Source organism: Hyperolius riggenbachi, chromosome 7, assembly GCF_040937935.1.
Source record: "Hyperolius riggenbachi isolate aHypRig1 chromosome 7, aHypRig1.pri, whole genome shotgun sequence".
In the NCBI taxonomy this organism is placed as follows: Eukaryota; Metazoa; Chordata; class Amphibia; order Anura; family Hyperoliidae; genus Hyperolius; species Hyperolius riggenbachi.
Window position 1 is genome coordinate 312,334,695 of NC_090652.1, and position 22,391 is coordinate 312,357,085.

At 48.6% G+C, this 22,391-nt stretch overlaps 1 protein-coding gene across 3 annotated transcripts in view; it reads left to right on the forward strand.

Annotated features, from left to right (window-relative positions):
- The window catches only part of PTPN4 (protein tyrosine phosphatase non-receptor type 4), a 191,919-nt gene that overhangs the window by 153,468 nt on the left and 16,060 nt on the right, over nt 1-22,391 (forward strand). For all 3 annotated transcript variants that reach the window (XM_068246137.1, XM_068246139.1, XM_068246138.1), the window contains exons 20-23: nt 7,477-7,643; nt 10,870-10,960; nt 17,710-17,771; nt 22,232-22,378. In XM_068246137.1, the coding sequence (XP_068102238.1) occupies nt 7,477-7,643; nt 10,870-10,960; nt 17,710-17,771; nt 22,232-22,378 (467 nt within the window). The remainder of the gene's footprint in view (nt 1-7,476; nt 7,644-10,869; nt 10,961-17,709; nt 17,772-22,231; nt 22,379-22,391) is intronic.

The following is a 22,391-nucleotide window of genomic DNA, read 5'->3' on the forward strand; positions in this document are numbered from 1 at the left end:
AACTAGCTGGTGGCGGGGGACTGGAGCAGCAGTGAGTGACTACGAGGGCACAGGATGGCTGCATGGGGCTGGTAGAAGCAGAACTAGCTGGCGGCGGGGGACCAGAGGAGCTGTGAGTGACTACGAGGGCACAGGATGACTGCATGGGGCTGGTAGAAGCAGAACTAGCTACCAGTGGGGGACTGGAGCAGCAGTGAGTGACTACGAGGGCACAGGGTGGCTGCATGGGGCTGGTAGAAGCAGAACTAGCTGGCGGCAGGGGACTGGAGCAGCAGTGAGTGACTACGGGGGCACAGGATGGCTGCATGGGGCTGGTAGAAGCAGAACTAGCTGGCGGCAGGGGACTGGAGCAGCAGTGAGTGACTACGAGGGCACATGATGGCTGCATGGGGCTGGTAGAAGCAGAACTAGCTGGTGGCGGGGGACTGGAGCAGCAGTGAGTGACTACGAGGGCACAGGATGGCTGCATGGGGCTGGTAGAAGCAGAACTAGCTGGGGGCGGGGGAATGGAGCAGCAGTGAGTGACTACGAGGGCACAGGATGGCTGCAGGGGGCTGGTAGAAGCAGAACTAGCTGGCGGCAGGGGACCAGAGCAGCAGTGAGTGACTACGGGGGCACAGGATGGCTGCATGGGGCTGGTAGAAGCAGAACTAGCTACCAGTGGGGGACTGGAGCAGCAGTGAGTGACTACGAGGGCACAGGATGGCTGCATGGGGCTGTTAGAAGCAGAACTAGCTGGCGGCGAAGGACTGGAGCAGCAGTGAGTGACTACGAGGGCACAGGATGGCTGCATGGGGCTGGTAGAAGCAGAACTAGCTGGTGGCGGGGGACTGGAGCAGCAGTGAGTGACTGCGAGGGCACAGGATAGCTGCATGGGGCTGGTAGAAGCAGAACTAGCTGGCGGTGGGGGACTGGAGCAGCAGTGAGTGACTACGAGGGCACAGGATGGCTGCATGGGGCTGGTAGAAGCAGAACTAGCTGGTGGCGGGGGACTGGAGCAGCAGTGAGTGACTGCGAGGGCACAGGATGGCTGCATGGGGCTGGTAGAAGCAGAACTAGCTGGTGGCGGGGGACCAGAGGAGCTGTGAGTGACTACGAGGGCACAGGGTGGCTGCAGGGGGCTGGTAGAAGCAGAACTAGCTGGCGGTGGGGGACTGGAACAGCAGTGAGTGACTACGAGGGCACATGATGGCTGCATGGGGCTGGTAGAAGCAGAACTAGCTGGCGGTGGAGGACTGGAGCAGCAGTGAGTGACTACGAGGGCACAGGATGGCTGCATGGGGCTGGTAGAAGCAGAACTAGCTGGAGGCGGGGGACTGGAGCAGCAGTGAGTGAGTGCGAGGGCACAGGATGGCTGCATGGGGCTGGTAGAAGCAGAACTAGCTGGCGGCGGGGGACTGGAGCAGCAGTGAGTGACTACGAGGGCACAGGACGGCTGCATGGGGCTGGTAGAAGCAGAACCAACTGGTGGCGGGGGACTGGAGCAGCAGTGAGTGACTACAAGGGCACAGGATGGCTGCATGGGGCTGGTAGAAGCAGAACTAGCTGGTGGCGGGGGACTGGAGCAGCAGTGAGTGACTACGAGGGCACAGGATGGCTGCATGGGGCTGGTAGAAGCAGAACTAGCTGGTGGCGGGGGACTGGAGCAGCAGTGAGTGACTACGAGGGCACAGGATGGCTGCATGGGGCTGGTAGAAGCAGAACTAGCTGGCGGTGGAGGACTGGAGCAACAGTGAGTGACTACTAAGGCACAGGATGACTGCATGGGGCTGGTAGAAGCAGAACTAGCTGGTGGCAGGGGACCAGAGCAGCAGTGAGTGACTACGGGGGCACAGGATGGCTGCATGGGGCTGGTAGAAGCAGAACTAGCTGGCGGCAGGGGACTGGAGCAGCAGTGAGTGACTACGAGGGCACATGATGGCTGCATGGGGCTGGTAGAAGCAGAACTAGCTGGCGGTGGAGGACTGGAGCAGCAGTGAGTGACTACGAGGGCACAGGATGGCTGCAGGGGGCTGGTAGAAGCAGAACTAGCTGGTGGCGGGGACTGGAGCAGCAGTGAGTGACTACGAGGGCACAGGATGGCTGCATGGGGCTGGTAGAAGCAGAACTAGCTGGCGGCAGGGGACTGGAGCAGCAGTGAGTGACTACGAGGGCACATGATGGCTGCATGGGGCTGGTAGAAGCAGAACTAGCTGGCGGTGGAGGACTGGAGCAGCAGTGAGTGACTACGAGGGCACAGGATGGCTGCATGGGGCTGGTAGAAGCAGAACTAGCTGGAGGCGGGGGACTGGAGCAGCAGTGAGTGAGTGCGAGGGCACAGGATGGCTGCATGGGGCTGGTAGAAGCAGAACTAGCTGGAGGCGGGGGACTGGAGCAGCAGTGAGTGAGTGCGAGGGCACAGGACGGCTGCATGGGGCTGGTAGAAGCAGAACTAGCTGGTGGCGGGGGACTGGAGCAGCAGTGAGTGACTACAAGGGCACAGGATGGCTGCATGGGGCTGGTAGAAGCAGAACTAGCTGGTGGCGGGGGACTGGAGCAGCAGTGAGTGACTACGAGGGCACAGGATGGCTGCATGGGGCTGGTAGAAGCAGAACTAGCTGGTGGCGGGGGACTGGAGCAGCAGTGAGTGACTACGAGGGCACAGGATGGCTGCATGGTGCTGGTAGAAGCAGAACTAGCTGGGGGCGGGGGAATGGAGCAGCAGTGAGTGACTACGAGGGCACAGGATGGCTGCAGGGGGCTGGTAGAAGCAGAACTAGCTGGCGGCAGGGGACCAGAGCAGCAGTGAGTGACTACGGGGGCACAGGATGGCTGCATGGGGCTGGTAGAAGCAGAACTAGCTACCAGTGGGGGACTGGAGCAGCAGTGAGTGACTACGAGGGCACAGGATGGCTGCATGGGGCTGTTAGAAGCAGAACTAGCTGGCGGCGAAGGACTGGAGCAGCAGTGAGTGACTACGAGGGCACAGGATTGCTGCATGGGGCTGGTAGAAGCAGAACTAGCTGGTGGCGGGGGACTGGAGCAGCAGTGAGTGACTGCGAGGGCACAGGATAGCTGCATGGGGCTGGTAGAAGCAGAACTAGCTGGCGGTGGGGGACTGGAGCAGCAGTGAGTGACTACGAGGGCACAGGATGGCTGCATGGGGCTGGTAGAAGCAGAACTAGCTGGTGGCGGGGGACTGGAGCAGCAGTGAGTGACTGCGAGGGCACAGGATGGCTGCATGGGGCTGGTAGAAGCAGAACTAGCTGGTGGCGGGGGACCAGAGGAGCTGTGAGTGACTACGAGGGCACAGGATGGCTGCAGGGGGCTGGTAGAAGCAGAACTAGCTGGCGGTGGGGGACTGGAACAGCAGTGAGTGACTACGAGGGCACAGGATGGCTGCATGGGGCTGGTAGAAGCAGAACTAGCTGGTGGAGGGGGACTGGAGCACCAGTGAGTGAGTACGAGGGCACAGGATAGCTGCATGGGGCTGGTAGAAGCAGAACTAGCTGGCGGTGGGGGACTGGAGCAGCAGTGAGTGACTACGAGGGCACAGGATGGCTGCATGGGGCTGGTAGAAGCAGAACTAGCTGGTGGCGGGGGACTGGAGCAGCAGTGAGTGACTACGAGGGCACAGGATGGCTGCATGGGGCTGGTAGAAGCAGAACTAGCTGGTGGCGGCAGGGACGGGAGCAGCAGTGAGTGACTACGAGGGCACAGGATGGCTGCAGGGGGCTGGTAGAAGCAGAACTAGCTGGCGGCGGGGGACTGGAGCAGCAGTGAGTGACTACGAGGGCACAGGATGGCTGCATGGGGCTGGTAGAAGCAGAACTAGCTGGTGGCGGGGGACTGGAGCAGCAGTGAGTGACTATGAGGGCGGAGGATGGCTGCATGGGGCTGGTAGAAGCAGAACTAGCTGGTGGCGGGGGACTGGAGCAGCAGTGAGTGACTACGAGGGCACAGGATGGCTGCATGGGGCTGGTAGAAGCAGAACTAGCTGGTGGCGGGGGACTGGAGCAGCAGTGAGTGACTACGAGGGCACAGGATGGCTGCATGGGGCTGGTAGAAGCAGAACTAGCTGCCAGTGGGGGACTGGAGCAGCAGTGAGTGAGTACGAGGGCACAGGATGGCTGCATGGGGCTGGTAGAAGCCCCAGGTAAGTGAAACTCCCCTTTTTTTTTTTTGCTTGACGTTTCCTTGAAGTATTACCAATGTTCCATCAGCTTCAGCTGGCTCTACACACACAATTCGCAGCTCTCAGCTCGGTAGTGATTTCTGCCTTGCTATAAATAGGCGTTTGGGCTTCCTCCATGTCACAAGGAAGAAGAGGAAGTCACATGAGGAAGCTCAGCCGATAGAGGAACCTCCGATTTATTGATATTCCCCAGAGGGCAGCGAATGGAGGGAAGGCATTGCTAATGACATGTCAGTTATTAGGTAAGGAACGTCCGCTGCTTCCATCTGGCAGGTGGGGGGCAGCGGTATCAGGAATGGGGGGGCTACCACAAGCAGATCCAGCTCTAGTCTACAAGCCTCATCCCATTCAGCAGGTGGCCCTATACCCTGTGTCACATGACTAGTCACATGATAGAGGCCCCAAACTCATGACTGAGCGGTTTGCACTGATCCCCACTTATTTGTGCCACTGCTGTGTCCGTCTAGCATGACCAGGGCCGGTTTTAGACGTTCTTGCCGCTTCCAAGTAATACATTGGGAGGATGCAGGCCCTGAAGCTTGGTCTTGTATAGTATCAGTAGATCAGGCCCTAAAGCTTGGTCTTGTATATTATCAGTAGATCGGGCCCTGGAGCTTGGTCTTGTATAGTATCAGTAGATCGGGCCCTGGAGCTTGGTCTTGTATAGTATCAGTAGATCGGGCCCTGGAGCTTGGTCTTGTATAGTATCAGTAGATCGGGCCCTGGAGCTTGGTCTTGTATAGTATCAGTAGATCGGGCCCTGGAGCTTGGTCTTGTATAGTATCAGTAGATCGGGCCCTGGAGCTTGGTCTTGTATAGTATCAGTAGATCGGGCCCTGGAGCTTGGTCTTGTATAGTATCAGTAGATCAGGCCCTGGAGCTTGGTCTTGTATAGTATCAGTAGATCGGGCCCTGGAGCTTGGTCTTGTATAGTATCAGTAGATCAGGCCCTGGAGCTTGGTCTTGTATAGTATCAGTAGATCGGGCCCTGGAGCTTGGTCTTGTATAGTATCAGTAGATCAGGCCCTGGAGCTTGGTCTTGTATAGTATCAGTAGATCGGGCCCTGGAGCTTGGTCTTGTATAGTATCAGTAGATCAGGCCCTGGAGCTTGGTCTTGTACAGGATCAGTAGATCGGGCCCTGGAGCTTGGTCTTGTATAGTATCAGTAGATCGGGCCCTGGAGCTTGGTCTTGTATAGTATCAGTAGATCAGGCCCTGGAGCTTGGTCTTGTATAGTATCAGTAGATCAGGCCCTGGAGCTTGGTCTTGTATAGTATCAGTAGATCAGGCCCTGGAGCTTGGTCTTGTATAGTATCAGTAGATCAGGCCCTGGAGCTTGGTCTTGTATAGTATCAGTAGTTCAGGCCCTGGAGCTTGGTCTTGTACAGGATCAGTAGACCGGGCCCTGGAGCTTGGTCTTGTATAGTATCAGTAGATCGGGCCCTGGAGCTTGGTCTTCTATAGTATCAGTAGATCAGGCCCTGGAGCTTGGTCTTGTATAGTATCAGTAGATCGGGCCCTGGAGCTTGGTCTTGTACAGGATCAGCAGACCAGGCCCTGGAGCTTGGTCTTGTACAGGATCAGTAGATTGGGCCCTGGAGCTTGGTCTTGTACAGGATCAGTAGATCGGGCCCTGGAGCTTGGTCTTGTATAGTATCAGTAGATCGGGCCCTGGAGCTTGGTCTTGTATATTATCAGCGGATCGGGCCCTGGAGCTTGGTCTTGTATAGTATCAGTAGATCGGGCCCTGGAGCTTGGTCTTGTACAGGATCAGCAGACCAGGCCCTGGAGCTTGGTCTTGTACAGGATCAGCACAGCAGGCCCTGGAGCTTGGTCTTGTATAGTATCAGTAGATCAGGCCCTGGAGCTTGGTCTTGTATAGTATCAGTAGTTCAGGCCCTGGAGCTTGGTCTTGTACAGGATCAGCAGACCAGGCCCTGGAGCTTGGTCTTGTACAGGATCAGCACAGCAGGCCCTGGAGCTTGGTCTTGTACAGGATTAGCACAGCAGGCCCTGGAGCTTGGTCTTGTACAGGATTAGCACAGCAGGCCCTGGAGCTTGGTCTTGTGTATTATCAGTATATTGGGCCCCAGAGCTTGGTCTTGTATAGTATCAGTAGATTAAGCCCTGGAGCTTGGTCTTGTACAGGATCAGTAGATCGGGCCCTGGAGCTTGGTGTTGTGTATTATCAGTAGATCGGGCCCTGGAGCTTGGTCTTGTATAGTATCAGTAGATCGGGCCCTGGAGCTTGGTCTTGTATAGTATCAGTAGATCGGGCCCTGGAGCTTGGTCTTGTATAGTATCAGTAGATCGGGCCCTGGAGCTTGGTCTTGTATAGTATCAGTAGATTGGGCCCTGGAGCTTGGTCTTGTATAGTATCAGTAGATCGGGCCCTGGAGCTTGGTCTTGTATATTATCAGTAGATCGGGCCCTGGAGCTTGGTCTTGTATAGTATCAGTAGATCGGGCCCTGGAGCTTGGTCTTGTATAGTATCAGTAGATCGGGCCCTGGAGCTTGGTCTTGTATAGTATCAGTAGATCGGGCCCTGGAGCTTGGTCTTGTATAGTATCAGTAGATCGGGCCCTGGAGCTTGGTCTTGTATAGTATCAGTAGATCGGGCCCTGGAGCTTGGTCTTGTATATTATCAGTAGATCGGGCCCTGGAGCTTGGTCTTGTATAGTATCAGTAGATCGGGCCTTGGAGCTTGGTCTTGTATAGTATCAGTAGATCGGGCCCTGGAGCTTGGTCTTGTATAGTATCAGTAGACCGAGCCCTGGAGCTTGGTCTTGTATAGTATCAGCAGATCGGGCCCTGGAGCTTGGTCTTGTATAGTATCAGTAGATCGGGCCCTGGAGCTTGGTCTTGTATAGTATCAGTAGATCGGGCCCTGGAGCTTGGTGTTGTGTATTATCAGTAGATCGGGCCCTGGAGCTTGGTCTTGTATAGTATCAGTAGATCGGGCCCTGGAGCTTGGTCTTGTATAGTATCAGTAGATCGGGCCCTGGAGCTTGGTTGTGTATAGTATTAGTAGATCGGGCCCTGGAGCTTGGTCTTGTATAGTATCAGTAGATCGGGCCCTGGAGCTTGGTCTTGTATAGTATCAGTAGATCGGGCCCTGGAGCTTGGTTGTGTATAGTATTAGTAGATCGGGCCCTGGAGCTTGGTCTTGTATAGTATCAGTAGATCGGGCCCTGGAGCTTGGTCTTGTATAGTATCAGTAGATCGGGCCCTGGAGCTTGGTTGTGTCGGTCTCTGCTATGAGAAGAATAATCGCCCTTTCTGATTGGTTGTGTGTCCTCAGCGGTTTATGACATCGTGGAGGAGAGGATGGAGAGTGAGCCGGACTTCCAGTACATCCCGGAGAAGACGCCCCTAGACGGCGTTCACTGTGAGGACGACGCCCTGCGAGAGTCCATGATCCAGCTGGCCGAGGGTCTGCTCAACGGGAACGTCCTGGCCCAGTTCGATGTAAGATGATGTCCCTTAATCCCCACCCCCCTTCACTTTCACCATAGCAACATGTCATTGGTTTATGTGATAAATTCTGCCACTGGGGAAGTGAGACGTCTGGGGAGGGGGAGGAGCCTGGACTTTTGAGAAGGGTGTTAAGTCCACTAGAATCTGCATATGGTTAATGTGGCGTTAATATTTCCAAGTTGGGGCTAATTTAAACAATTTGAAAATGCACCAAACACACACATCTGCTGCCTTAGATTGGTCCATTTCCATGCTTCCTGAATTAAAAGGAACTCGAGGTGTGAGACCAATTGAGGCTGTCATATGTATTTCCTGTTAAACAATACCAGTTGCCTGGCAGCCCTGCTGGTCTTTCTGGTCACACACCTGGAACAAGCATGCAGCTAATTGTGTCAGATTTGTGATAGACATCTGATCTGCATGCTTGTTCTGGGGCTATGGCTAAATGTAATAGAGACAGAGGATCAGCAAGACTGCCAGGCAATGTGCATTGTTTAAAAGGAAATACGTGTGCCAGCCTCCATATCCTTCTTAAATCAGGTTCCCTTTAAAGCAGGAGGATCAGCCATACTATGCCAGAGGAAAAAATCACATATATAAGTAGATAAATACTTGATCTACTTACATAACTCATGTATTGTACTTTCCACATTTTTTATTTCACTGAATGTTATATAGTAAATGTAGAGCATTCTGTTCCTGTGGGGGCCATGTCTTTTGTCCACAGTTTGAGGCCTGACGTCATTTCTTCCCTTAACTTTTTTTCTTTTCTCCTCCAATCGCTGAGTCACCTCAGCCTTGCTTGTAAACACCAGTGAGCAGAGGATCATGTTTCAGCTAGGAGGCTAGGCAGGGAAATAAAGGGAAGACGAGGAATATATTATAGATAAAAAGAACCCCCAGCATGCAGCTGAATGGCAATGGCTATTAAAGGACCAGTGCTCCTAAAGTATGTGATAACTCCAAATCATAACAGCAGGAAAAGTTTTGAATGCAGGATTAGCATCTTTATCACTTAAAGGGAACCTTAACTGAGAGGGATATGGATGTTTCCTGTTAAACAATACCAGTTGCCTGGCAGTCCTGCCGATCTCTTTGGCTGCAGTAGTGTCTGAATCACACCCTGAAACAAGCATGCAGCTAAACCAGTCTGACTTCAGTCAGAGCACCTGATCTGCATGCTTGTTCAGGGGCTGTGGCTAAAAGTATTAGAGACACAGGATCAGCAGGAGAGTCAGGCAACTGGTATTATTTTAAAAGGAAAAATCCACATCCTTCTCAGTTTAGGTTCCCTTTAATACTCTCAGACCAGTTGCTGTTGAAATTTGATTTTTATGGTGACAATACCGATTTAGAGTGAATCTGCAGACAAATAAAACAACATACATAAAGTGGACCTCCATCCTAAGACACAAGATCCTGCAGCGCTGCTGAAAGCAAAAGTTCTATTTACCTACGGTGTCTTCTCCCACTAAGCTGTCCCGAAGAGCCCGCATCACTACACTTTCGGCGCCTAGCCCCGCCTCTCCTCGGAGAAAAACTGCCAAGCTGTTTACTGCAGGAGAGAAGGGAGGTGGGGCCAGGCGCCGGAATTGTAGTGATGTGGGAGGGCTCTTCGGGACAGGTTTGTGGGACAAGACACTGCAGGTAAATATAACTTTTGCTTTCAGCAGCGCTGCAGGATCTTGTATCTGAGGATGGAGTTCCACTTCAACTAAGGAGAAGGAAGGATCTGGGTCCTATAGAGCCTTCCCGCTCCTCTCCTCATCACCTCGTTCCAGTGCTGGCTCCGCTACTTAAAAAGGAACTGTCGCAAAAATCTTTAAATTTAAAACACATACAAATAAAAAGTACATTTCTCCCAGAGTAAAATGAGCCATAAATTACTTTTCTCCTATGTTGCTGTCACTTACAGTAGGTAGTAGAAATCTGACAAAAGCGACAGGTTTTGGGCTGGTCCATCTCTTCATGGGGGATTCTCAGCATGACCTTTATTCTTTATAAAGACATTCCCTGAAAATGATTTATACAAAGATGCTGACCAGCCTCCCTTCTTGCTATACACTTTTGGCAGTTGGATGGAGCAACTGCCATTCACTAAGTGCTTTTAAAAATAAAGAAAACCCTGAGAACCCCCCCATGAGGACATGGGCTAGTCCAAAACCTGTCGGTTCTGTCAGATTTCTACTACTTACTGTAAGTGACAGCAAAGAAAAGTAATGTATAGCTCATTTTACTCTGGGAGAAATTTACTTCTTATTTGCATGTGTTATATATTTAACATTTTCAGATTTTTGCGATAGAGGTCCTTTAAATCTCCCGCTGCGGGGGGTTTCGGAAGTCTTCGGGAGCCTCTGTCCTGTGCCTGTGAGAGTATGTCCGCACCTCTGCAGTGTGCCGGAGCCCCTCGTGCGTGAAGAGAGGTGGGCACAGGATTTTCAAGAGGGTCCTGGGCGGTGGTGGTCTGGAGGAGGATGCAACAGCCTCTGGGAGGATCCAGAACTGCACGATCCAAGCAGTATTTACAAAACATCTATATAAGAGTATAACCCTTTCTTTCTTTCTTTTTCATTTTCTTTTACTTCCTTAGTTTTCTTTCACTTCCTCTCAACTCTTGCTTAAAGGGCATCTGAACTGAAAGGGTTATGGAGGCTGCCGTATTTATTTTCTGTTCAACAATACCAATTGCCTGGCAGCCCTGCTGATCTCTTTGGCTGCAGTAGTTTCTGAATCACACTCCTGAAACAAGCATACTCCAAATGCAGTGAACCTTGAATCAATCATCTGATCTGCATGCTTGTTCAGGGGCTGTGGCTAAATGCATTAGAGGCAGAGGATCAGCAGGGCTGCCAGGCAACTGGTATTGTGTAAAAGGAAATACATATGGCAGGCTTCATATCCCTTTCACTTCAGGTGTCCTTTAAAGGATTTCTCCGGGTACAGAAGATAAAAGGCAGGTGATTAGTTGAGAGAACACTCAGAGGCGGAGCTTAGTGGTGCCTCTCTCTTACCTGATGTTTTGTAAAGGGAGTGAAGTCTGGAACTGGTGTCAGACAGGAGGGGAGGGGACACTCATTCAGGAATGTGAGGGTCACATTTTTCACAGTGGAGTGTAATAATAATATGGGTTGCATTTGTCTGACCACATATAAAGTAATAGATGTATATCTGAGTCTGTTCCTTTTCCTCTAATATTTCTCCTCTCTCCTCCTTCCAGCAACTGTACAGGAAGAAGCCTGGGATGACCATGTCTTGCGCCAAATTACCTCAAAACATTTCCAAAAATCGATACAGAGACATTTCGCCTTGTAAGTGTCCGGCTGCGGAGCCGCATCTGGTGGGGAGCCGACCTCCTGCTGGCGGACAGGAAATATATATACTTTCAGCTGTTTGGCCCCATCGGCTTCTGGCAAGGCATGCTGGGACTTGTAGTACGAAGTGTAGAAAACCGGAAGAGAGAGAGGAACAGCAGAGATCAGAATTTGGAGGCTGCAAAAAAAAAAAAAAAAAACGCAAGAGGCAGTGTGCTGCACCAGCTGTGAAAGCATGCTGGGAGTTGTAGTTCCTCTGGTGATGCAGCCGTGCTGTAGAAAGGAGGGTGTCTGACTCACCTGACTCTCTAAACTCTATACTGTTTGTAAAGCGTCAACAGGCGATCCAGCACAGGAGCTATGACTTGGTAAAGGCGGACCATAATCCCATATGGCAGGAGGGGGGGGGGTAGTTTGGTACAGAGAGACCATGATCCGGTACCTGGGCAATGATCCAATACAGGGGCGAGCAATGAGTCAGGGGGGACAGTGATATGGTACAGGGGTAGCGATTGCCTGATACGGGACGGGGGTGGGAAGATTGGTGATGAAAAAGCACAGGGGGGGCCATGATCTGGTACGGAGGGAGGGGGGGGGGGCAATGGTCCAATACAGGGGGACTTGTTGATGACAGATGTATATTTCATGTTTAATCATGTAAAGTTCTTATAGTAGTAAAATATCCACATTTTTATCTAAACTTTACAAAGCATTTTGATTGCGATTGGTCATAAGTGTGAGGACCTGTATTATAATTCCACAGGCTACATATAGACGTTTAGGTGGAATTACTCTGAAGGGGCCCATACGCTTAGCCGATTAGCGGCCGATCGATCGACATCGATCGCAAATCCATTGCCCGATCGATTTGCGGCCGATTTCGATTGATTTCGATTGATTTCAATCGATCTGACATGCTGGAAAATCTAGGTCGATCTGTTGAGATTGCTTATCATTTTGCATTGGACCCATTGCCATCAGATCGATTTTCAATAGATTTCATACTGAAATCTATTGGAAATCTGTTCCTAGTAAAAAATGTTCCTAAACGCATCAGATATGATGATCTATCTGCTGCTAATCTAACGAGTGTATGGCCACCTTTAGGGTTATAAAACCTGATTTTAAAGCATTCCCTGTGTGTAACTAGCTTTGCTTTCAACTTTTCAACAAGCCTGTACTGCTCTACCTATCTCTGCTAATTGGCAAATATAGTCATTGCCAGTCAGGATAAGCTCTCTGCCTGCTCTCTTTAGGTGGCCATACACTGGCCCGATTCCCGGCCGTTTCGACAGCAGATTCGATCCTGGGATCGAATCTGCTGCCAATTGTTCGCGGTAAACGCCGCCGACGATCCGATTTCCTCCCGAAATCGGATCGGTCCGTCGATCGCGCCGTGCGGGAAATTACCCTCGATCGCCCGCGGGTAAAGTGCGCGTCGCTAGCGGCGGCCGATCCGATGAAAAATACATTACCTGATGCGGGCTCCCGGGCGTCTTCTCCGCATCTTCTCAGCGCTGCACCCGCTCCATCCCGGCGCTTCCTGGGTCACTCCGTGACCAGGAAGTTCAAATAGAGCGCCCTCTATTTGAACTTCCTGGGTCACTGCAGTGACCCAGGAAGCGCCGGGATGGAGCGGGTGCAGCGCTGAGAAGATGCGGAGAAGACGCCCGGGAGCCCGCATCAGGTAATGTATGCGCGCGGGGGGGGGGGGGGGACAGGCGGCAGGAGCAGCTGAACAGATTGTGATCGGTTTCAGGCTGAAATCGATTCACAATCTGTTTGCAGTAAAGGCAGCCATACGATCCTCTCTGATCAGATTCGATCAGATAGGGATCTGTCAGCTGGTCGATCTGATGGCACATCGACCAGTGTATGGCTGCCTTTTCTCTCTTCTCCCCCTCCCTCCTCTGCTGAATGGACATGTTGCTGTGGTAATGACTGAGTCAGATCAGAGGAGGGAGGGGGAGCAGAGAGAAGAGACCAGGCAGAGAGCTTCTAGCCGACTATGGTCACATTTGCCAATTAGCAGCTTATACTGCTCTCTTCAGTTGTAAGTAAATATTTTTACACACAGGGAAAGCTTTCAAATGTTCTTATATATTAAGGGGCCCATACACTGGTCGATTTCAGCGTTCAATCGAATCGATCGATCGCAAATTGATGCACGATCGAACGGCCGATTGATCGATTTGCTTCCGATTTTGATCGATTTGATCTATCTGTCAGGATGGAAAATCTAGGTCGATCTGCTGCTGGCAGCAGATTGTTGGCCCATGGAGTTGCATTGGATCTAATGGTGCAGTAATGCCTTTAGATCGATTTTCAATAGATTTCCAATAGATTTTATTCTGAAATCTATTGGAAATCTGCTCCTAGTGTGTGGCACACATCAGATAGATTCCTGTCAGATTTCACCTGACAGGCATCTGACAGAAATCTATCTGATGGTCAACTTTGCTGCAAATCTATCAGTGTATGGCTACCTTCAGAGTCAGTACCTAAATGTTAGTTTTGGGGAGGATAATCCCACTTTAAAGAACACTTGAAGTGAGTAGAATATGGAGGCTGCCATATTTATTTCCTGTTAATCAATACCAGTTGCCTGGCTTTCCTGCTGATCTATTTGGCTGCAGTAGTGTCTGAATCACACCAGAAACAAGCATGCAGCTAAACTTGTCAGATCTGACAATAATGTCCGAGCACCTGATCTGCTGCATGCTTGTTCAGGGGCTATGGCTAATAGTATTAGAGGTAGAGGATCATCAGGACAGCCAGGCAATGTGCATTGTGTAAAAGGATGGCAGCCTCCATATGTCTCTGGGTTCAGATGTACTTTAAGGAGACTTCTATGGGTGTGACCTGTGGATACATCAGCATAATAATGAGCAGTTTAAAAAAAAAATGCAGTTTGCCTGATGAGCACAGAGGCAGGTATAGATGTTTGGAGTTTAGCATTATATAAAGTTTCCTGCAGTATTTGTGGTGTGGGGTGTCAGTCCGCTCCCCGGCTGTGATGTCACTCGCTGTCCCCGTCTGTCGTCCCTCTGCTCTCTCCTCCCTTCCTGCGCTCCCTGCTCGTCCACTCGTCTTTCTCGCCTTTTCCTCCTCGTCTGTCATTATTCCCGTCCGACCGCCCCTCTCCTGAGAGCGCCTCGCCCTGCCTTGTTTTCATGGAGCTTTATAGAAAATCATTTTCCAATGACACAGAACTTATTAACCACTTAATGACGAGCTGACTTATAAAAATGTCCTGCTAGAGCCTCTTAATGGCTCCAGGACGTTTTTATAAGTCAGACAGTGCTGCTGCCGCTGTGCGCGTGCACGCTCCCGTGCGTGCACGTGCATTCCCGTGCAGGTGAGAATAGGGGGGAAAAAACCACCATAGAAAAAATACACCTTTATTTCCAAATACTATATTGTCACCATACTTTGTACTAGGGACATAATTAAAATCTTGTAATAACCAGGACAAATAGGCAGATAAAATGTGTGGGTTTTATGCACAGTAGCAGTGTTTATATTAAAACTATAGGGGATGAAATTGGAGTAATAGTGTGTTTTTTCCTTGTTTTTCCCTTTAAAATGCATAGAAAATAAAGTAATTACTGAAAACAAATATCAACCCCAAAAAGCCCAATTGCCAGTGAAAAAAACAAGCTATAGATCATTTCATTGCGATTAGTAGTGATAAAGCTATTGGCAAATGAAAGGGATGAGCACTGAAAGGTGAAAATCATCCTTGTCCGTTAGGGTAAAAACCACTTTGGTGTGAAGGGGTTAAACATAAACTTCTTGTGAATCTGATGGGTTGTCCCAGGTGTAACTCTAGCAGCTGGATACAGAGGCGCCAAAATAGGATAAAATATACTAAAAACAATCTAAGAATAGGAAGTTAGTGGTGGACTTGCCTCCCACAATATAGACTCAGAAAGTCAAGATTCCGCATAAATCATATTTTAATAAACACAAAAAAAAAACCTCCAAACAGACAACGTGTTCTGCTGCTTTCAGCTGCTTCTTCAGGCAATAAAAGAAGCAATTAGGAGTATCAAACACAACAGGCTAAGAGTACATTCCTATATTCATTCATTCCTTAAGGCCCATACACACGGGCTACAACTGTTGCTGGAAACACATGGCGCGCGCATGTTGCAGCAACAGGTCCTCCATGTGTATGAGGCGCGCGCAAGGAACTGTTGCTAATCAGAGCTGTCTCCAGGCGATTGACTTGTCCAATCGCCGGCAACAGCTGTTGCAGCAACCACCCCTAGTCTCAAGTCGGTGCGGTCGTGTGTATGCTAGTCTCTAGCAACTCTTGTGAGTCCGACAGTTCATTGAACCTGCGACAGAAGCTGCTGAGCAACAGTTTCCGCTATGTTGCAGACAGGTTGTTGCCGCGTGTATACAATCGTTGCTTGTATACAACTGTCGTTGCTGGAGACTTTCAACTGTTGCTTGTCTCCATGCCACTGCAGACATCCGTGCCTAGTGCTCTCTGGTGTGGACGTCGGAGTGAGCCGCGTTGTGCAGCTCACTCTGGCGTCCGTGATGTCGTGATGCGTACTCTTGGACGCATGCGGCATCACGTGGTCCCGCCCGGCCAATCGCCGCACAGAGCGGCCGCTCCAGGAAGTAAACACTACACGTCACTGAGTGCAGTGAATATTAATTAGCCATGTGCCCGGCCGCTCTCCCCTCCTCCCCAACACTACTGAGCATGTGCAAGCAGTCTAACGCGGCTTAGCCGCACATAACGCACAGCATGCAGCACTCTCAACGGATGTGCTGCGTTACAATGTAACGCAACATGGTGCAGTGTGAATGGGCTGATTGATTTTTCATTACTGTGCGGTGGGGCTGCGTTACAGGCTGCACTAACGTGCGCCTGTAACGTCTTAGTGTGTAAGCAGCCTTAAAGAGGACCTGTAGTGAAAATAACATAATGAATAAATTGCTTATTTTTTTACAATATTCATTTTATAGATTGTTTAGTTAGTGTTTGGCCATTGTAAAATCTTTCCACTCTCTGATTTACATTCTGAAATGTATCACTGGTGGTGACATATTTAGTTCTGCCAGGGAATCTGTACGGAATGTTTGTTACTGAGAGTTCTATCCACAGAGTGAGATGCTGCTTACTTGGCATTTGGAAAAATACGTTCTTTCCCACAATGCAATGAGGTTCACAGACAGGAAACTGTCAGGACCATGGTCATGACATCACACTGTGGGAGGGGTTTCACCACAATATCAGCCATACAGAGCCCCCTGATGATCTATTAGAGAAAAGGAAAAGATTTCTCATGGGAAAGGGGGTATCAGCTACTGATTGGGCTGAAGTTCAAAAATCCTGGGCTACATTTCCCCTTTAAATGCTCCAATTGCTAAGGAGATTATGCAGAGATGTAAATCAAAGATAAAATACCACATGTTGCGCACAAAATTATTAGCAGATGACACTGTGTTAGAGGGCACATAAAAATATATAAAGAATATTAAAATGTACAGGGGTGTAAAAAATGTTACAATAGAATAGCCGTAACATATGTTAGATAGATAGATAGATAGATAGATAGATAGATAGATAGATAGATAGATAGATAGATAGATAGTGGAAGCCAAAGTTCCTCCATAGTATAATAAATGTAGCATTTGTTTTGGACGCAGGGCATGCATTTTCAGCCTAATAGAGGCGGTGCATGCCTGAGCGCTTAACCAGTCAATTGCAGCATGTTTTTAGGGACGCACAACCCTCCCCCCTTTTCTATAATTTTGCTAGTATGTAACTACCAGCTGCTCCCAGCCCGTATTCCTGAGTTTCCCGTTTGCATGGTAAGTAATAGTAGTCATGCATATGATTTGCATCTGAATTGAATGCAAAATGTGCAGATAGCTTATTAGAGGTGCTGCACATGTGAGCTGTTGGTCATTTCAGATGCAGCCTTTGTAGTATGCGCTGGCCCTCCCCTCGCTGGTCACTAGTGTGAAGAAACGTTCCGTTCTCCATTGCCCCCAATGCTGCTGCATTTTGTCCGGATTGTTCCGCTGGGCATAATGGTCCGGAAAATGAGGGCCTGCAGCAATTTTCAGATCCGGGGACCGGAACGTATCCGTACCAACGGACGCATGTGAATGGATCCATAGGTTAGCATTGGATCCATTCACATCCGTTCCGTTTGTACAGTATACGACCGCTAATGTGAATCGGGCCTTAAGGTTATTACGCTGTTGCGTATCATTTAGGGCAGAGAGGAAGTTCTGAGTTCAGGTCCGCTTTAAAACTGCAAGTGGCTGTGCTGCTATTGAGTATAAATGAGTCCCCAGGTGTACTGTGTTGCTCACCTGAGTACATCATGTTTTAGGGAAACAGACACACCCTCTCTCCTGACTCCAGCACAGGCGGTTCATTAGACTCTGTCAGGCACTGCGGTGTAATGCTTGTGCGGAGCAGCACGTTCCACACGGCGGGGGTGAGAGCCGCTCCGCAGCCCGTGATTACCTGACCTCCCTCTGTACTGCGAGCGCTTCCTCCGAGGTCTGTACCGGCCTTCTCTGGAATGCTTTCATCCATTAATGATCAGATGTGTCTCCTCGTCTCTCTGTAGTCGGTGAGACGTGTGCGCGTTCTGATCTCTCCTTCTGAGCCGCCATCACAGGCCGCCTCCCCATAAATATTTTACTCCGCTGCGTGTCCAGAATGTGATATGCTGAGATTGTTCATTACCTTCTCCTCCTTCCTGCAGATGATGCTACGCGAGTCATTCTACTTGGGGGAGACGACTACATTAATGCAAACTACATTAATGTGAGTATTATTATGTATTTATATAGCACTGACATCTTCTGCAGCACATTACAGAGTACATAGTCATGTCACTGACTGTCCTCAGAGGAGCTCACACTCTAATCCTACCACAGTCATAGTCTAATGTCCTACCATATTATTATTATGTATTTATATAGCACTGATATCTCCTGCAGCACTGTACAGAGTACATAGTCATGTCACTGACTGTCCTCAGAGGAGCTCACACTCTAATCCTACCACAGTCATAGTCTAATGTCCTACCATATTATTATTATGTATTTATATAGCACTGACATCTTCTGCAGCACATTACTGGGTACACAGTCATGTCACTGACTGTCCTCAGAGGAGCTCATAGTCTAATCCTACCATAGTCATAGTCTAATGTCCTACCATATTATTATTATGTATTTATATAGCACTGACATCTTCTGCAGCACATTACAGAGTACATAGTCATGTCACTGACTGTCCTCAGAGGAGCTCACACTCTAATCCTACCACAGTCATAGTCTAATGTCCTACCATATTATTATTATGTATTTATATAGCACTGATATCTCCTGCAGCACTGTACAGAGTACATAGTCATGTCACTGACTGTCCTCAGAGGAGCTCACACTCTAATCCTACCACAGTCATAGTCTAATGTCCTACCATATTATTATTATGTATTTATATAGCACTGACATCTTCTGCAGCACATTACTGAGTACACAGTCATGTCACTGACTGTCCTCAGAGGAGCTCATAGTCTAATCCTACCATAGTCATAGTCTAATGTCCTACCATATTATTATTATGTATTTATATAGCACTGACATCTTCTGCAGCACATTACTGAGTACACAGTCATGTCACTGACTGTCCTCAGAGGAGCACACAATCTAATCCTACCATAGTCATAGTGTAATGTCCTACCATATTATTATTATGTATTTATATAGCATTGACATCTTCTGCAGCACATTACAGAATACATAGTCATGTCACTGACTGTCCTCAGAGGAGCTCACACTCTAATCCTACCATAGTCATAGTCTAGTGTCCTACCATATTATTATTATGTATTTATATAGCACTGACGTCTTCTGCAGCACATTACAGAGTACATAGTCATGTCACTGACTGTCCTCAGAGGAGCTCACAATCTAATCCTACCATAGTCACAGTCTAATGTCCTACCATATTATTATTATTATTATGTATTTATATAGCACTGACATCTTCTGCAGCACATTACAGAGTACATAGTCATGTCACTGACTGTCCTCAGAGGAGCTCACACTCTAATCCTACCATAGTCACAGTCTAATGTCCTACCATATTATTATTATGTATTTATATAGCACTGGCATCTTTCATAGCGCTGTAGAGAGTACATAGTCATGTCACTGACTGTACTCAGAGGAGCTCACACTCTAATCCTACCATAGTCATAGTGTAATGTCCTACCATATTATTATTATGTATTTATACAGCACTGACATCTCCTGCAGCGCATTACAGAGTACATAGTCATGTCATTGACTGTCCTCAGAGGAGCTCACACTCTAATCCCTGCCATAGTTCCAGTAATGTCCTGTTCATAGTTTGGGGAAGTTCAGGTGTCGCCAGGCCTCGTACTGATCTCATCTACCTTTTCTCACGGTGTCGGTGACCTTTAGCTGCGGTGGTTTGGCAGACGCTCTGGAAATCTGAGTCCGGCCTTTGATATAAACAGGCTTTCCTGGAACACATGTTCCGTTGAGTGATTTAGAACCTCTCCGTAGCGACCTCGGCTCCTGATTTCTGCAGAGGAACACGAGACACACACAGTTACCCTCCGTCGTGTACAATGCACTCCATGGCCGACCTCCCTCCTGCTTCTCTGACTACTCCCAGCAGGTGTCACATGAGCCAACATGACCTTTCATAACATTACATTACACTGCCAACCTTCTTGCCATATTTCTGGCTACATCGAGATCTCACACCTTCCAACGTGTCCTCCATGAGGTGGAGAAGACTCCATTCCAAACCATCTCTCTTCCTTTCTGGCTACATCGAGATCTCACACCCTTCAGTATGTCTTCCATGAGGTAGAGGAGACTCCATTCCAAACCATCTCTCTACCGTTCTGACTACACCCACCACCAGATATTACAATGTCCAACTCTAGAAAGACCTTATGTAACATACAACATACGTTACACCTTATTTTCTATATTTTTGATTAACCCTATCACCAGTGTATCACGCCCTTCAGCATGGCCCTTCATAACATGCAATATAAATATTAGACTAACGAGTCGGAATCAGGGAGTCGCAGCAAATTTGGGTACCTGGAGTCGGTGGTTTCATGAACTGAGGCGTTAGTAATTTGATTTTTGTACCGACTCCACAGCCCTGGTAAGTATCAAACTAAGGAGTTCGAGGAGTCCTGGTAATTTTGGGTACCCTTCATAACGTACAATCTATCGTCTCCATATGGTACAATCTATTGTTTACAATACACAAAGAGGTGTGCAAGACTGTCGGGGCCCGAAGCACTCGCACCGTCTGGGACCCCACTCTGCAAGCCACACCCTGGGGGGGGGAGCAGTACTAACAGCGCCCAAAAATGCTCTCACCACCAGGGCTGTGGAATTGGTACAAAAATCATCCGACTCCAACGTTTATGGAACCTCAGACTCTGACCTAAGTTACCAAAAAATTGCTCCAACTTCACGGCCCTGATTGAGGGACAGGAGAATATGGGGGATTTTCCAGGTTGTGGGTGTAATCGGGAAGGTACAGAGAAGATCAGGATGAAGTTCTTTTCTAACTTATGGAGGATCATGTTGGAGGATGTGATATCTAGGTTGTGGGTGTAATCGGGAAGGTACAGAGGAGGTCAGGAACTGAGAATGTTCTACCTCATGGAAGATGTTGTGGTAGCCAGTTGCGAGTGTAATCTGAAAGTAAAGAGAAACAAGGCCGCTAATTTGGGATCAGTGCGGGCGCCTGAGATTTGTGCGCCCCCATTGGGCCGTATTCTGAATTGCAGCTTTAGTGTCCTTAAAGAGAACCAGAGACGAAGCACCCTCTTGTGTTTTACCTTATAAATCAGTGGGAACATGACAGTAAACACCTAATCTGCTCTTTGTTTCATAGTTCTCTGTTTAATCTGACTGTTATCACCTCCGATAAGAATCCCCGACTGAGCACTCAGTCTAGCTTTGCTACGGAAAGATTATAGCTGAGTCTGTCTTCTCTGGTGTCTTTTCAAGCCCAAGCCTGCCCCCTTGTGGCTCTGCTATAATGACTCAGCTATAATTATTCCCTGCAAAGGCAGACTGAATGCTCAGTCCGGGATTCTTATCACAGCTGATAACAGACACTTTTAGCAGTGAGGATGAAACAGAGAGCATGGTAAGTGTTTTCTCTAATGTTCTTACTGATATATATGGTAAAATACACAAGGGTGCTTCCTCTCTGGTTCCCTTTAAATGACTAATATGGGTGCCGTAATCGGAAATGTGGAGAGAAGTCTAGAGTACTTCATAGCAAGTTAGTCTTATTGTTATTATTATTGATTTATGAAACGCCAACATATCCCGTGGCGCAGTACAGAATAAGAAACAAACATGGGTTACATGATTCAAGCACTTTATTGTCATTGTGTAATAAAACTAAATTACTTTTCATGACAGCCCCACGGTGCATACAGGGAACATAGTGACAGTAACACGGGTAGAAATAGAAAAATTATACAAGTATGCAGAATATTTCACATTTTTAAAAATGTTGTACACAGTGTTAAATATTTCGGAGAAGATTCAGAGTTTAACAAGTTTATGGCAGATGGGAAAAAGCTTTCGGCTTGTTTGCATGTAAGCGGATTGATCTAAAATGTTAACCTGATGAAAGGAGCTCAAACAAGGCGTTTACATAATAATACAATGTTGTACACAGAGTCTAGACACTGGTACATAACACAGAATCGGTAGATGTAGTAATTGCAGTGACAAATTTAACATGATGAGCAATATGTACAGCAACTTCCAAGACACAAAAGGTGAGAGAACCCTGCTCTTACGAGCTTACAATCTGAAGGAATAGAGAGGAGACAAGAGGAAGGAGGGGAAGTATGTGTTCTTAGGTTATATTTAGTAAGTAGCAGTAAGTTGGCCAGAGGTTAAATGGCCTATGATACAACATACATTTGTTGAAAAAAAAAGTGAGTTTTGAGGGGAATTTTTTAAGATTTCAAAGGTTGGAGAGTGTCTGATGTGTTGTGGAAGGGTATTCCAGAGGAGTGGTGAGGCCCGTGAGAAATCTTGCATACGTGAATGCTAAGAGGTGATTCTGGAGGAGGACAGAAGAAGGTTGTGTGCAGAGCGGAGTTTGCGTTTGGATTTACATAGAACATTCAGTGCATTCTGAGCTGTAGATATGAAACCACCCTATAATAATTCTATATTGTTTTTTCATAGATGGAAATCCCTTCTTCCAGCATAATCAATCGCTATATCGCATGCCAGGGCCCCCTGCCCAACACGTGTCCAGACTTCTGGCAGATGACCTGGGAGCAGGGCTCAACCATGGTGGTGATGCTGACCACACAAGTGGAACGTGGGAGGGTAAGTCCACATT